The following is a 16,299-nucleotide window of genomic DNA, read 5'->3' as shown; positions in this document are numbered from 1 at the left end:
TAACAGTGGCTAGCACGGTGAGCGATTAAGGCAGGTGAGCTAGTGTCTTTGTCCCATTCTCTGGTGGTGTATGATGCAAGCGTTCCAACCATGCAGAGTTCAACATCATAAGTGAAATGCTACCCTTGTATAAACAGGTGCCAGGATGTTCTATGCGGAGTGCAGAAATGTATGTTCCTAAAACCATATTAGTCAGCTCAGTATAAGGCCCTGACATTTTTCAGGTAAGCTAAGCATGCAGAAAGCCTACTGAAGTAGATTAGAATCTATAAATAGGAAATAGTTACATGCTCCAGAGTTTTGAAAAACAGATTATTTGTACGGAGGTGCCAAGTGGTGTCTAATGGTCGCTAGGCAGGTTTGAAAATTTGAGAGCTTTATTTTTAATAATGCATTCTTGTATTAGGGCAATTGGTGTATAAAACTACATGCGGCAGAGCAGCATAATGAAACCCATCATCGATTATATGCAGTTGGCAATAACTACGTTCCTCTCTACACTACAGTGCGCGACCCATGCCTTAGTTAGTATAAGCTAAAATTCCAAATTGTGGATTCAGCGAATTTAGCTTCGCTAGTAGTTGTAAGCGTCAAAGTATCCGTAAGCCCCCACAAATACAGCTGTTTATCAAGCAGATGCTTATCTGCCCAACTGCATACAGTATAAAATATTTGCTAAGCATCATTTGTTAATAGCAAGTCACAAACTATTTGCAGCAAAAGAGCTGGAAACACCCAATGTAGCCTGAATTTACTTACGTATTACTAAATAAATTTGTTCAGAATGGGATTCAGATTGCTACTGGAATAAATTAGCCAGAGGTGCTGGAACAGTTTTTATAGTGGGCATGTTGGGAGCCATTGAACCAAACTGTAAATCTGGTATATCATGAAAAACACTTCAAATCAGGGGGGTTCTGCAGGGCCCCCACCATCCCTAGGTCCAGTACATATAAAATTATTAGTAGGTACTGGCCTGCCTTCTGATTTTACACTTCTGTGACTCCATTGAGAAAACTTGAGTTACTCAGGTGATATTGTGGTTAACGCTGCACTAAAATGGGCATAATTTGGTACTAAGTAGCTTCCCACAATCAAAACAGAGAAATTAAATCCAAAGAAACAATCTTTTTAATGACAATCTTAGTGCTAAATTGTAACTTACATTATCCCAATAAAATAGGAGCATGTAAATGTAAATTATATTGCTTGGCCAGAATCTCCATGGTAGAATTCTCTGAAATCATGGGCTGCAGGTATCAGACTAGGGAAGACTGTAGTATCCCAAACAGGCAGCAAGGGTGCTGGCTGGCATTGGGGCTGTGCTGCTTTCCCAGTACTCTAAGGCTGGGGGTCACATAGCCTTCCCTTTAAAGACTTCAGGGATGGGGTGCTAGCCTGCAGAGGGATTGCCAGATGCAATGGGGTGGTTCTGTACTGCTGAGGGGGTGCAGAAAGGGCAGGGCCTCATCTAGGGTTAGGAGCTAGTCTCCTCCCTGCCAGCAGTTCACATGCTGCCCGTCATTAAATGCTTCCAGTTCCACAAGTAGGGCCAGAGAGACGGGTTGTCTCAGTGCATGGTTGAGATGATGGTGTTCAGAGGAGCAACATGGAGGTAGTAGGAAATGGAGAACCTTTGCGGAAAGGAGGAGCCTATACGGGGAAGATGGGCATCATCTTAACTAAAACAGAATCAGATTGCTGGCCTGTGAAATGAAAAAATTCCTGGAGGAATTTTTAAACTAAAGGCTGTGTGAAAACTAGCAGGTATGGAGATGCACCTGATTGGGATAGACTCCCCCCCTCTGTGGATGATTTATTAAAGGGGATATTCTATAACCTCATAAAGAGGAGAGGATAGAAGTCAATGAAGTACAGGTAGGAGATGAACAGAAAGGTGGGAACCATAGGAAGCAGAGCGACCCAGGAGCCTGTTTTGCTTCACCACCATCTCTCAGCCAGTCACTCTACTTCTGAAAGTTTTAAAAGTGGAAGATAACATGTATAGAAAATACCTTTTGCATCTTTTTTTGGAGGGGTGCGGGGGAAGGAGCAGAAACCCACATTACTTTTTGTAGAGGAGATTAAGACATCTATCAAAATGGGAAATACTACTGGCTGTAGAGCTTCAGGTGCTTTATAAGGGAGTTAGTTAAGAGTTTTAAATATGTTTTTATTTATACCACTAGATGGAAGTGTAAGGAAAAGCATAAACAAACTACACAGAACATACTGATGAAATGGGAAGTTATCTTCCTTATCTGCAAGTTAACTGTAATAGGAGAATATTGTGCAACCGATAAGGAGAAAAGGCTAACAACTGACAGTTTTATAATAAGTTTTATTAAAATTATTCATTACATTTTTGAAAAAAATTATATGTACATTCTGCCCTGGAAATATTTGTGTAAACACAACCAGTCTATTTCTCCTTAAGTAATGGTGTTTCAGCCTTATGCTAAAGTTTTTCACTAAAAGTTCAGCCTCTGGCATTCAATTCAGCTGCTACATTCAGTACTTCTTTTGCATCAGGCAAGAGGTCCCAATCCTGTTGCACTTGAAATCCGTGACAACTCTCCCATTGAAACCAATGAAAGCAAGATAAAGTTGCACTATTGGTCAGGACTTCTAACCGGAAACTGTCAAGAAAACTGATAGTGCTCAATAAGACAAAAGTTTGTCATGGTGTTTCTAAAATGTATGGTAAAAATTCATTCCCATATTTGTCAAAGATGTAAGTGATGACTATACAATTCAAACTATCCATAGCATTAGTCTAGAAAGGTTCTGTAACAAATCTTTATATAGTATCCTCCTAGTGTTGGCCAACATTAAGCATGACATTTGTAAAATTTGCAATCCATAGAAATAAACTTAGCCTACAGTCTTACATTTATGAAAACTATTTGCAGTGTTGTTGCTACAGCATGTCTGCTAAAAAAGCAGGCAGGTAACAGTTTACCTGACAAAAGCACAGGTTTATTTGTAAACAAGAAAATAAGAGGTGTGGCGGGGCAGGGGAAATCAGCAGAGTTCTCTCTAAAGTGTATCACTAACATGTATATATTACATCATGTGTTTGGCAGTACAGGGAATTTCCAGACAAGCTGTGTGTGTAGCCCAAACCTGTCAACCTTGTCTCAGGTGGCCATTTAAGCTTAAAACCAGCATATCAAATGTAGAGTTGCATGTTGGCATCCATCAGTTGGCTCGCACACCTACTTATTAGTTCACTGCTCCACAGCATCTCCACTGATATTCAACCACTGTTGTGAGTTGTCCCTGCTTATTGTCCCCAGGTCATATCTGATGCAAGTGTCATTGCAAGAAAACATACAGGTGAATGGTGGGTGAGAACATAAACAGAATTAAAGAAAATGGACATCCAGACCACACATGGGACTCTTGCAGTCTGGCAGAGCAGCATTCAAAACTTTATGTACTCACCTCAGCTCTTTCCTCTTCCTTCCCAACCCATATACTTTTGTTTTCGAGATACTAGTTAGTACCCTAAATCTGAAAGAGGGACACAGAGGAAGAGACTAAAACTGATGCCATTTCCTGTACTTTCAATAAGATTATGGCATTCACTGCACTTCTTAAATCTGCTATGAAGTCACATTAACAGGCATTAAGCTAACAGTTGGCCTTGGAGTGTGTGGATAGAAGAGAGTTAACAAAAATGGAGTGTAGGAGACCTGGGTGCACGTACTCTAGTAAGCATATCCTTTCTTAATACATTTGAATATCAAAAAGCATTGACTAATTAATAGTCAGCTATATGCCTATTAAGTTTGTCTAAGGAAAAATATCCTTTAAAAAAAAATCAAGCTAACAATTTGAAACACTATTTAGCTTCTAATGCAGACACCGTTTAACAGCTCATGTCTAAGTAAGTGTGGTTTCAAATTATGTTAGCTAGATCTAAAACTACACCTTTTCCCACTTTAGACAGACTCCTGCTATTGAGTTCTCAGCACTACCAAATCAGGCTACTGTTATTTACCTAAAAAAGGATTTAGATATTTAGCCTGAGACATCCACATTAAAATGTTGGTTTGAGCTTCATTTAGCTGTATTTTGATACTTTTAACAATATTTCCTGTCACACAACTTAATGGTTGTTACAGTATCTGTATTATTTAAAAAAAAAAAAAGATTTTTGTGCTTCCACTGCATGAAACTGGAGAAAATGATCCAGCATGTACCTGGTATATATTACACAACTGAAAAAACTGTAATCTCCAGAGAGATCAGAAATGCCACATTAAAACCTTTATATCCATATTAAAATATCCTTAGTTTATTGTTAAGAGGATTCTAGAATTTACAAGGTAAATTATAACATGTTTGAAATCCACTAAGAAATATTTTTGATTTTACAGTTTTTCATTTGAGTTGGCTTGTGATTCTTTCCTGAAAAATGACGCAATACTCCAAACAAAGGCACTGCAGAATGAGTACTTGAAAGCAACAGATCAATGATAGATGAGATAACAACATGTTTACAAGAGCAGGAAACATTCTGAATATCAAATATCTACACTGAGTTGTCTGAATTGCTCTGTATCTTCGCCATGAATACCAGTGCAGAAAAGCAATATAGTTAATCCCCAAGACACAACTGCTTTACAGCTTTTCACTCAAAGTGCTGGGCAGACATACATTTACAGCAATCTTTTCTACTGCAATTGACTACAATTTAATCTTTAATTCACACAAAGTCCTGCAAGGGGAAGAGTGAAGATATGCGTATTAATACCTGCATGTTTTATCCACATAATTTTAGTCTTTACTTCTGAGTAATTATGGAAAACAGAGAGGGATTAGCCTGTATCCTGAAAATAATTTACTGAAATTAACATATCATGCACAATTGTAAAAGGTAAATTTTGAAACAAAACCAGATTCTATTTGTGTACAAATTCAGTTACATTCTTATTCTGAAACAAACACTAAGGGTATGTCTACACTTGCACCCTAGTTTGAACTAGGGATGCAAATGTAGGCATTCGAAATAGTCAATGAAGCGGGGATTTAAATATCCCATGCTTTATTAGAATGATCTCGCTGGCGCATTACTCTGATCAACAGCTGTTTCGGAACTGAAAGTTCACGCCGGGACGTGTTAAGGGGTTTGGTTCGAACTAACATGTCCCGGTGCACACTTTCACTTTCGAAACAGCTGTTGATCAGAGTAACACGCCGGCGAGATCATGCTAATAAAGCATGGATATTTAAATCCCTGGCTTCATTGACTATTTCGAATATGGTAGACATACTCTAAGTCAACAGAAAACTTAACTACTCACAAAATAATTCAGTGTAAAAATATTAACCATTATGGTTCAAGTTAGACCCTTTTAGTCATCTAAAGTAAAACACATCAATTTTGGCACCTTAAAAATCAAAATAACTTCATTTCAGTAACATCAAACATATCTAATATTATACCTCTAAACCTGAATTGGGTGTGTGCTCTAGGTCATTATGCATTTATTCCTCAACATATTTGAGGAAAAACTTCAAAGTCATACAGTTATGCGGATACAGTTAGAATAAAATAAACCTGTCTTTTGAAGAGGATTTATATATCCCGCCCTCCTACCCCCAATCAACTTTTCCAGTATTTATGATTGCTGCAAAGGGAGACTGATTTTATTGTTTTCACGAGGAATTATTCAAGCAGACTGAACCAATTATTAAAAACCAACAAATGCTCCCCCCTAATTCATCAGCTGCATTTAATGGAAGCTGTTAGCATGTAATTGACAGAATGGTCAGGCCCTAGATGGCTAGCAGTACATTAGTTTTCCTCAGCATGGCAATTAATACTTATATAGAGTAAAATAAAACTCTCAACCCAATAAAAAACAAATTCAGAGTTATAGCTGCTTTTCTTTTAACTCATCTTTTACTCTGTAAGAACTCAGCATTCTAAAACAAAAATTGGACTGGCAACATACACACCAATGCCCAGATCCTCAAAAGGTATTTAGGCCTCTAACTCCCACTGAATTCACCTAAATACATCTGGGTCTTCCACTTAAACCATTTTCAGACTGCCATTATAAGTCCATTGATTCCCACTGGGTTATGCCTCATTCATGCAGATAGAGATTACTAGAGGATCAGGTCCTGAGAATCTCCTTGCTTTTGCTGATTCAGAGTACAAACAAAACAGTATTTTGTGTGTCTATCTTATATTATGCATCTAGGCACTTGTCTCAATGCCAGCTGTGGTACTCTGAGGGTATACTTTGCCTGAAGTCAGAATACTGTTCATTAAAATCATAGTGAATATGATTCAATGACCACACAGTCTGTATGTCTCCCAGAAACGTATTGTACCAGTTTAGTCTACTACTTAGTAGTGACTATAGGAATCACTGACATAACACCTAACCACAACAGTCAATTACCACTACATATTAACTTTTCTGCAATGTAAGGATCACAATTCTTTTTTCCTTTTTACCATATGAACAAAGTCCATAACATCAGATACACTGGTGTCTATTTTAACCTTAAACCAACTGAGCACAAGTAACACAAAAAGTTGCTATCTAAAGTAGGGCAATTCCAAGACATTAAATCTTAACTTTGCTGTTACTAAGTAAATGCCCAACATTAATAAGTAAACTGGCATTTAACATACAGTCTCCTAAAGCAGTAATCCTTCCTCTTCTTATTCCCACACCTGCCCCCTTAAAGAACCAAAAATTGTATTGGTAAGGCTGCAAAACTTAGACACAGTCAGTTTCCTCTGTGGATAACACAAGTGTTGATTTTCTATGTATTGTGTTCAGTCTGGTTAATTTATTTGTCATAGATCTTCTCTCTGTTTGCTGGCGCGGTTTTCTTCTTTGAGGTGTTTAGATTTCTTGTCTGCATCTTTTTTCTTTGTAGTTTTCTCTGGTTTTGTTTTATTTTTCACTTTTTCACTTTCTTCTGCTCCTTTGCCAGGGTACACTTGACCTTCTAGAGTTACATCTGCACACCTCTCCTGCTTTACCAGAAAGTCTTTGATCTCCCACGCATAGCTCCCATCACGCAGCATATAAATGGCACGATTTGAGCCAACAATAAACCTAGATGAAAAAATACTATCAATTAGTATTTGGTCTTTGACATGTTTAAAACAGAATGTTTCATTTAGAGCTATTCCAAGAGCAGGATGTAATAAGTAGCATTAAGTCAACCATACAAAATAGAATTTTGCGATTAGTCCTCATAAAAGCAGGAGTACAGAAATCAACTTTAAGGACCGTTAAAGTCGACAGAACAGACTTGGAACTGTGAACTCATTATTTTGAAAATCTACCTAATGAAGCTAAGTTTGACCTAAACTCCCATTGTAGACCAGGCTAAGGATGTTAAATTTAGATTAATCAACTAATCGAACAGTTGATGTAATTTGCATCAACTATTCAATTAGTCGATAAGGGCGCCCCTGCCTTTGAAATATAGCAAGAGCCCTGCCAGGTGGAAGTGCTGCGGGGAGCACGGCCAACAGAGGACTCAAACTGTCCCCCATTGGCCCCGTGCTCCTGGCGCTTTGTTTTTTAAATGTACAAGAGCCCTCCTGGAGTTCTTGTACATTTCAAAAGCAGGGAGAGCAGGGCCAACAGGGGACTGATTGAATCCCCAGCTTGCCCCAGGCTCCCTGCAGTGCTTTTGCTCTTCCTATATTTCAAAGGTGGAAGCACTGCCAGTACCCTGCAGTGTCATCTCCTCCCCACAGAGACTGTGCTGGGGGAACTGGCTTTTAAGGTGGCGCCCCCCTCCTTCCCCCCCAGGACCGAATCCTGCTCGCTGTAAGTCAACAATTTACATTTATAGCAGACACGAGAAACTGTTTTTCGGTCGGGGTCACATACAAGAGGAAAAAAACCCACCCTATCCCTCACTACTCACCTGCTCCCAAGGTGAAAAGCAAAAAAAACCCACCCCTCACTCACACTTAACATGGCATGCACTGTATTTCAGCCCCACCAGGGAGGGGTACCAAGGCTCTGGACTTCCGGCCCATGACAGAGACTTACTGCAAGCTGGATCAAATTAAGCAGGGACCACCATAGGTTCCCTACCCCCAGTTTATAGTATAGACATATCCTAAGTCTTAAAAAAGCTTTGTTTACCTGACTACATTACTGTCAAAAGAGGCTTGAAGGAAGTTTAAAAAAAAAAGCATATGAACAGTGATTTAAGAGAGCAAAGAGATGGACGGAGAAAAACAGAACAGTTAACACTTCAGAAAGAAATATCAGAGTCCTGTCAGAGCAAATATAAAAGTTTGAAGACAACTGCTTGCCTTTGTACATCATAGTTTGCATTGAAGAGACTGCCCTGCCACAGGCTGGTAATTTCTTCTGTCTCCTTTTCAGTGGGATTTCCTGACACGGTGACAAACATCATAAGAGTTTTCCCTTTTTTGGTCATTTTCAGGATACTCTCAGGCTTGCTTGGATCAATTTTGGAGAAATCTATCGGTTCTGATGGCCTTTTGTGTTCAGGAAGATCTCCCTCTTCTATGTCATCATCTTTCTGTTTTGAATAGATGTTAATTACATATTAAACTTAACATGACACCTCCACATAAATACCAACCTATTGCAAAACTGTTCTTTTGGCATTTGTCACTGTTTAGTTTAGAGAATTATTAGATACAGTTTGTGAAAAAGAGAAAATTGCATTTGATTTAATGATGAGGATTCCAAAATAAAGACAGATATAGCAAATTGCATCTTCTGCGCTCTTTACTGGGTGTTTGCTCAACTCCTAAGCGGTATTAACCAGGGATGTAACTGGTTAACAGGTTATTGGGTAAGCACCACCTGCCCCCCACAGTGACTTCCACCTAGCACGAGCTGACAGCATGCACACACCCCCTACCCTCTGTGAGACTGCAGTCTCCTGGCCCACATGGGCTGGGAGTCAGCAGCCACATTGGCCTGGAGCAGTCAGGCTGGAACAGTCCCTCCCACAGCATCACAGCATAGGGGTCCTCCTGCCCACCCCGTTTAATCATTTCATCAGTTAAACATAACCTTTAACTTGTTAACTAATTAAATGGGATTTTACATCCCTAATATTTAGCTGACCTTCAGTGAATTCTTCCCGTCACTTTATATATGCCACATGCTTAGGGGAGAGTTCTGCCCTTATCTACATCTCTAAGTCCCACTGACTTCAACAGGGATACAGGGGTACAAAACTGCAATGTCTAGGTCAAATTTTGTTTGTATACTACATACATAAGAAGTGTAATTGAATTGGCACTGAGACAATTACAACCTCCACATATTTTATCTATTCATTTATAAAAGACACATAGAAGCAACAAACATTACAATGCACCTTGTATACTTTGTGAAACAAATAATAGCAGTGTTGCAGCATACACCTATACAGAGCCCCTTTACTGTTAGTAGCCCTTCCTGAATTTTTTAAATGTATATCTCCTTAGCTTCATTTCTATACTAGGGATGTTAAAATGTATGTATTTGTGTAAATTTGTAACCCAGGGATGGGCAAAAGAGCCTCCGCAGGCTGGATCTGAACGAAAGCGCCACACACTGCTTGCAGGGCGGGGGCAGAGCGGAGAAGGTTTCCCACACTCCCCTACCCCCAGGCCTTAATTGGCCTAGGGATGGGGGAGCATGCCAAGCCTCTTCCAGGGCATGGGTGCTTAGTGGGTACCCCCTCCTCCTTCCTGTTTAGACCACACCGCTTAAGGGATGGCCCCCAGGCAAAAATTATTGCCCACCCCTGGTGTAATCGCTGAATTCCGCCCCCCCCCCCTTCTCCCTCATGCTGCTGCCTCTGTATCAAAGGCAGCACTGTGGGGAGCAGTTAGCTCTGGGGAACAGGGTACTCAGCTCCCTGAAAGAACCAGCTCCTGCCTGCCCCCCCGCCCAACCCTGCACTGCTGCTTCTGTGGGAGTCAGGAGGGCAGCGGGGGTGGGGATGGGGAGGGAGGAAGAGCCACTCAAAAACTGCCTCCCACATGCACTGGCTCCCGCCTGCTCCCACACACACTGCTGCCTCTGATACAGAGGCAACAGTGTGAGGGGGATTTGGGTCGGCAGGAGTCAGTGGCTTCCTGCATGTACTGCCTCTAGTACAGAGGCAGCACTGGGGGGAGGGCGCTCAGGCTCATTGGTTAACTGTGTATTCGGGTACACGTTAACATCCCTAGTCTAAATTATACCTTATATCAGCTTATGAAACAGGTATTATCCTTCTACTACAAGATGGAGATAGAAAAGGACAATGCAGTGTCTCTTCCCCTTTAAAAGAGCTTGTTAGGATGAATGACTGCAACTGTTTTCCTGTCTGGAACAAGTAGAGTTTGCTTTTTTATTGACTGGCCTAAGTTTTTAAATTGATTTTTTATCATTATGTTATACTGCAGTCTTTTACTTTGGGGAATTACTGTGTTACTTCTTAAATAGTTAAATTAAGCTTTTCCTTCTTCACTGCTTACAAACTGGTTTTAACTGAATGTGAGTTGTACATGTAAAGCCTGGCTGGGGGGGGGGAGAAGTTAATTAATGGGCTGAGATCAGAAATTCAAACTGTGCTCTCAGCTCTGCTACTGACTTAAGGGTACACAGTAAGTATATCATTTATGGTGATGTTTTTCACATGTGTGTAAGTGATTTAGGAGCACAAACTCAATGGGGGGGGGGGAGAAAATCACACATACTTCTGAAAATCCCATCATTATTCTCTTAGTCCGCATTCCTGAAAATTAGGAACAACACTTTATGGGGATGCTGAGAAAGGCTGTATTTATAAACTATTGTAAACATGAAAAACATTATATTAATGAGAAATAATTTTTAGTAAATAGAAAAGCAATTCTCAGCGCTATTTTAAAATTATTTTAAGCAGCACAAATGTAGCTTATTTTGTATTTTTGAAATGGGGAGCCAAGAATAAAAAGTTTCAACTAATCCTTATACATTACACAAATTGGCTAAGATTGCAGTAACAACACATGCCTATCAATTAGTTGAACGGCTATGACTATGTATTCATTTTATTTTTCAAAGTATTGCTGCTTTGGTTTAAGTATAACTTTCTATCAAAAGCAGTGATTGTTTGCTTATCTATATGGCCAGGGCTCGACGATTGTGGCGAAAACCACTTGCCAGCCCCGCACAGCACATGCGCAAGACCCAAACTGCGCATGCGCGGACCGCCGATGAATGGGGCGACCGGCTGAAATCTACTTGCCATGGGCGAGTAGATAAGCGTATTTGTCGAGCCCTGTATATGGCACTTCAGCACTTGAAGACCTCTTAGAAAGTTTTATAAGAGATACATGGTATAACTATATATTACTGTGCGAACTCCAAAACTAGTAACTGAAAGCAAGACAAATAAGTGAATTTTCAGTTTAAGAGGAACAGGCAAGTCTGCCAGGCATGTATGAACATGAAATTTCAAAAAGAAAGTACTAAATGGATTGAATGACATCCATAATTCTTCTGTATCTATTTTCTCTTCACACGCCTCTCCCCGCAATGAACTCGAGGTTATTGATTTCCACATAGTATATTATATATATTTCTACTACAGAATTAGCCAAAGAAACTATGATGATTTGGCTCACAGCCAAGTCTGGGGAATGCCAAAGTTTAAAATTAGTGCAATAATAAATGGTTTTAAATAATACAAATTTTAGCCAGGAAAAAAATTCTGGCCCATATTTTTGGCTCTATTTCTGGCTCTCTTATGCTCTTCAGGCTGCACAAAGTAGTGGGAAAGCAACTTTGGAGAAGTTGATAGAGATTATCCTGACATATTGGAACCACTGGGTGGCATAAAGATAGTGTAGTGTGCTCTGTATAATACTTCCTCCCAGTATAATGGGCAAGACCTGAACACAGAGCCTCTTTAAATTCCTCTTTTGCCATTAAAAGCATAAATTAAAAACCCTTAAAGTCCTTTAACTGTTACATGTCTGGTTCAGTCCCACATGCTTGCAGGTTTGAGGCAGGCATAAAGATGGCTTAGCAGCAACTGTGCCTCTCTCCCTCAACTGTGTTACAAATGAGTTTAGAACAATAGAAGATTATGCACTCTGTGTCCTATACACACACACACACACACGGTAGATTATTTTAACGTGAGAGAAAACTTTATTAAATTATCAGGACTTAATCATCAACATCTCTGTGAGGCTGGTAAATATTCTCATTATACAAGTGGGGAAACTGAAGTAGGGAAGGAAAGTAACTTGTCCAAAGGCACACAGTAAGTTAGGATTTGAATTTAATACTTGCTGACTCCTAATATCACAACTATGCTTCCATATAGTCTCATTTTTATCAACCTCATGCTGTTATAACTCTTTTTCTTCCCCTGCCCTTTATCTGCCACTTCCAGTTTCCTCATTTTACACATTTACAACTACTTCAAATTTCCCTCCAACAAAAAGCCAGGAAGTTGAGGAGGGCTTGGCAAAGGCCAGGGGACATGAGTAGGAGTAAGAGCATATAAACTCTTCAGTCTTGCAAGGCCTGAGTGCTCTGTCAGCCCCCTGAGAAGGCAGGGCATGATGCCCACTTTCCAATCCTTGTCATTGGTTACCATAGAGATACACTAAAAAAATACAGCTCTCAACAAGGAAACAGATTAGCTAGTCATGATTACCATCATTTTAGTTAAAACATTAGTTAATTTCTAATGTAACCCTTTTTTCCCTGTAGACAAGGCCTCAGTGCCAGTTCATAGAATGGAAGTCCAGAAGTTGCTGATCAAAAACACTCAGTTAATCACACCTGAGTGGCTTTTTTTCTCCTCTGCAAAACTCTCCTGTGTGAAAGGCACATGCAAAAACCACTTCTCAAACCTTGACTTAGAGCCCTGAAAAACTGTATAAAGATAAAAGTGACATATTTTCACCTCTGCTGCTTTCAAAAACTGAATATTTTAGGTAATAATCACAGGGGAAGGAATGGAATCAGGAGGCTTGGTGGCATTTGGGAGAGACAAACAGACAAGAACAGAAGATGGTAGTGTGACAGGAGGATCCATGGGAGGACAGGAAACAGGTAATAAAGGAACATTAACAGAAGGTAAGAACGGTCTAACCCTGTATAGCCAATGATCCATCTAGCTCAGTATCCTTTCTTCTCATAGTGGTTGACCGTCTTCAAAAAAATTCTTCAGAGGGAATGAACAGAACAGGGATATTACTGAGTGATCCATCTTGTTTTTCAGTCCTAGCATCTGGCAACCATCATTTTGTATGTATAGCTGGGATGTTTTCCAGCATACATTACTTTGCAGTTAAAAACACTGAATTTCATCTGTCATTTTAATTGTCCAGCTACCCAGTTTTGTGAGATCCCTTTGTAGCTCTCTGCAGTCAGCTTTGGACCTATCTTGAGTACTTTGGTATCATTCCCAAACTTTGCCACCTCACTGTTCATCCTATTTTCCAGATCTCATATGAATTTATTTGAACAACAATGGTCCCAGTGCAGGTCCTTGGAAGACGCTATTCTACACCTCTGTACGTTGTGAAAAATAATCATTTATTCCTTCCAGCCAGCTACTCATCCCTCCCTCTTAGACTACAACTGCTTAGAGTGCTTAAGAGCCGTTGGTGAGGGACATGGTCATAAGCCTTCTGAAAGGGCAAGTGCACTACATCCACTGAATCACCCTTCTCTCCATGTTTGCTGACCCCCTCAAAGAATTCTTATAGCTTGATGAAGTACGATTTCCCTTTTCAAAAGGTCTGCTGATTCTTCCACAACTAAGGCTACATCTATACTGCACCATAATTTGAAATAAGATACACAATTTGAGCTACACAAATTGCATATCTTACTTCGATTTTATTTCAAAATAGCTTATTTTGTAATTTGGCGCTGTCCACACAGAGCCAAATTTCGAAATAACCCGCTATTCCACAACATCCCTTACTCCTCGTGGATTGAGGTTTACAGGAATGTAGGAATCGTGAGCCTGACATAATGGGATACTCCGGAATACTGAAATAGCGTTGCAGTGTAGATGTAGCCTAATTGTGTTAATCTTTGTGTCTGATAATTCTATTCTTCAGTAACAAGTAGTCCTGTGGCATCATAGAGACTAACAAACATACATAGTATCATGAGTTTTCATGGGTAAAATCCACTGATGATGAGCTGGAGTAGAATATAACCAGAATGTAACAGAACCAAGACATTTATAAGGGGGGGGGGGGGGGACCTGTAGGAGTACCTGTCAATTGTAGGACTAATGTTAATGAGGCTAATTGAGTGGGCTGGAAGTGTCCCATTCTTATTTTTGTTAAGTCTCTAATGCAGAGGTGGGGAACCTTTTTTGGCCAGATCCAGGAAAACTGCAGGAGGAGGGGGGGGGGGCACATCTGGCCTCTGGGCCTTAGGTTCCCCAACCCTGTTCTACAGTGCTATAGGACTACTCATTTTAAAATTAGACTAACATAGCTACCCCCATGAATTTATTCTTTAGCATAAATTTCAACCAATGTGCCTAGTACTGAAGTTAAGATTACCAGCCAGGGGTGCCTCAGAAGCCTTTTTTTAATTGGCTTTTACCAGCTGACTGGCAGATAACTAATTTAACAGGCTGATTTAAGCAATAGGTTACATACCACACTTTGCCGTTTCACAATTTCATATTTTAGTTCCTTCAGAACTCTTGAATGACAACCATCTGGTCCTAGTGACTTATTTCTGTTTATTAAATAAAGTTGTTAACATATGTGACTAGTACATGTCTGCAAGACTGGGGCCTAAAACAGTTAATTAGTTTGAAGGTATACTTGAGGAGAGCTAATGGAGAACACAGTGGGCTACAATTAGTTGAACTAGTACATTAATCTGTGCTCTCCACCACAACTACCTAATAGAAATCTGTTAATCCAGTCTCACCAAACAACAATCTACTTGCTCACTAGCTTTGACCACAGCATAGCTCTCAAGCAGGGAGGGGATCAGTACTGGCCAGGTATAGTGGCCAGGGATCAAACTGCCAGCTCACAAGGTTACTTGCACTCAGCACAAAGTGTAACCCGGAGAAAGAGAGGGGTGTTCAGGCAGATGAGGGAAGGGGAACACTCGATGGATTAGGAAGCGTCCTAGCCACCAATCTCACGGTCCCCCTTCCCAGCCCCATTTTATTGTAGCCATGGGATGCGGGTGTGGAAAAATCTCACAGCGGGGCCGAGCCCTTTGAGCAGCCCGAGAATCTCGATCCAAGCAGCACACTTCGCCCCCCGCCCTCGTAGGGAACTAGCCGCCCCGCTCCCCTGCCAGGCGCACACCCCTCCCACAGCAGCTTTGGGGAAGCGCCGCGCCGCCCGCGTGGGCAGGAGAGCGCCCTCCCATCGGCCCGGCAGCCGGGGAGAGGAGCGCAAGGCAGGGATGGGGGCCGGGGAGTCCGAGAGACCGGGGGCGGCAGCGGGAAGCCCCCCGGGGACTCGGGCAGCAGCGTGGCTGAGCGGCGGGCAGGAAGAGGGAGGGGGCACCACGCGGACAGGGGCTGAGGGGGTCAGTGGGGGCTCTGGGGCCTAGTGGGGGGGGAACCGCGCGGACAGGGGGTGCGGTAGGCGCAGGGGGCACCATGCGGCCTCAGCGGCTCTGTCGAGGGCGCCGCGAGGCCCGGGCCCAGCCCGGCTCGTACCTCCCATTGCTCCAGCAGCCGGGCCATGTCCGCATCGTTATAATCCCGAATGTCCTTCTTCTTCTTGGCGGCCTCAGCCCGCCGCTTCCCCTCCGGCTCGCTAGCCCCGGCGGCCGCCACCAGCAAGAGCATCAGTAGGGCCAGGCAGGCCCAGCAAGCGGCCGCCGCCGCCATCTTCTCCGGCCTGCGCGGCGGGGAGGAGGTGGCGCCTCCAACTAGTCCGGCCTCTGGGGGCGGGGGCGGCTCGGCTTGAGATCCGGGATGGGGGGGAAGGGTAGCGCTAGTAGCTGGCGGGGCAGGCGCTGCCGCCCGCGGGAGAGCGGAGCCCAGCCCAGAGCAGGGGCTGGCCCCAAACCAGCCCAGGATAGGAGGCAGAAGGGCAGCTCGCCGCCAGCAGGAAGGCGTCTCCTCATCCCAGCCTGGCTTGGCCCGATGGGCAGAGCCCTGCGCAGATATGTATCCGCATGGGTAAAAATGATTCGCCGCTATCACATCCAGGGGTGCAGATCCCCGCGGCCCTCCACAAATGTGCAGGGTTCCAGATACAAAACTTATACCGGCAAAAACGAGCTGCGAATAGCCACATCCCTAGTGCAGCTCTCCGGATTTGCAGGGCTCTATGGGCCT

General features: G+C 42.2%; 1 protein-coding gene across 1 annotated transcript; it reads right to left on the bottom strand.

Moving 5' to 3' along the window:
* Positions 1–2,321: 2,321 nt before the first annotated feature.
* MESD (mesoderm development LRP chaperone) lies at positions 2,322–15,893 on the bottom strand. The gene is made up of 3 exons (XM_075897114.2): positions 15,673–15,893; positions 8,315–8,547; positions 2,322–7,091 (listed from the first exon to the last, which is right to left on the bottom strand). The coding sequence occupies exons 1-3, from the start codon at positions 15,844–15,846 to the stop codon at positions 6,827–6,829; spliced, it is 672 nt and encodes a 223-aa protein (XP_075753229.2). The 5' UTR covers positions 15,847–15,893; the 3' UTR covers positions 2,322–6,826.
* Between the last annotated feature and the right edge of the window lie 406 nt (positions 15,894–16,299).

Source organism: Pelodiscus sinensis, chromosome 14, assembly GCF_052426305.1.
Source record: "Pelodiscus sinensis isolate ZL-2025 chromosome 14, ASM5242630v1, whole genome shotgun sequence".
In the NCBI taxonomy this organism is placed as follows: Eukaryota; Metazoa; Chordata; order Testudines; family Trionychidae; genus Pelodiscus; species Pelodiscus sinensis.
This window is presented reverse-complemented; position numbering and strand designations above follow the sequence as displayed.

Coding starts and splice junctions, on each gene's coding strand:
- MESD (XM_075897114.2), bottom strand. CDS start 15,846: ATGGCGGCGGCGGCCGCTTGCTGGGCCTGCCTGGCCCTACTGATGCTC. Junction 8,548..15,672: donor GGCTGCTGGAGCAATGGGAG/GTACGAGCCGGG, acceptor TATTCAAAACAG/AAAGATGATGACATAGAAGA. Junction 7,092..8,314: donor GCAAACTATGATGTACAAAG/GCAAGCAGTTGT, acceptor TTTTTCATCTAG/GTTTATTGTTGGCTCAAATC.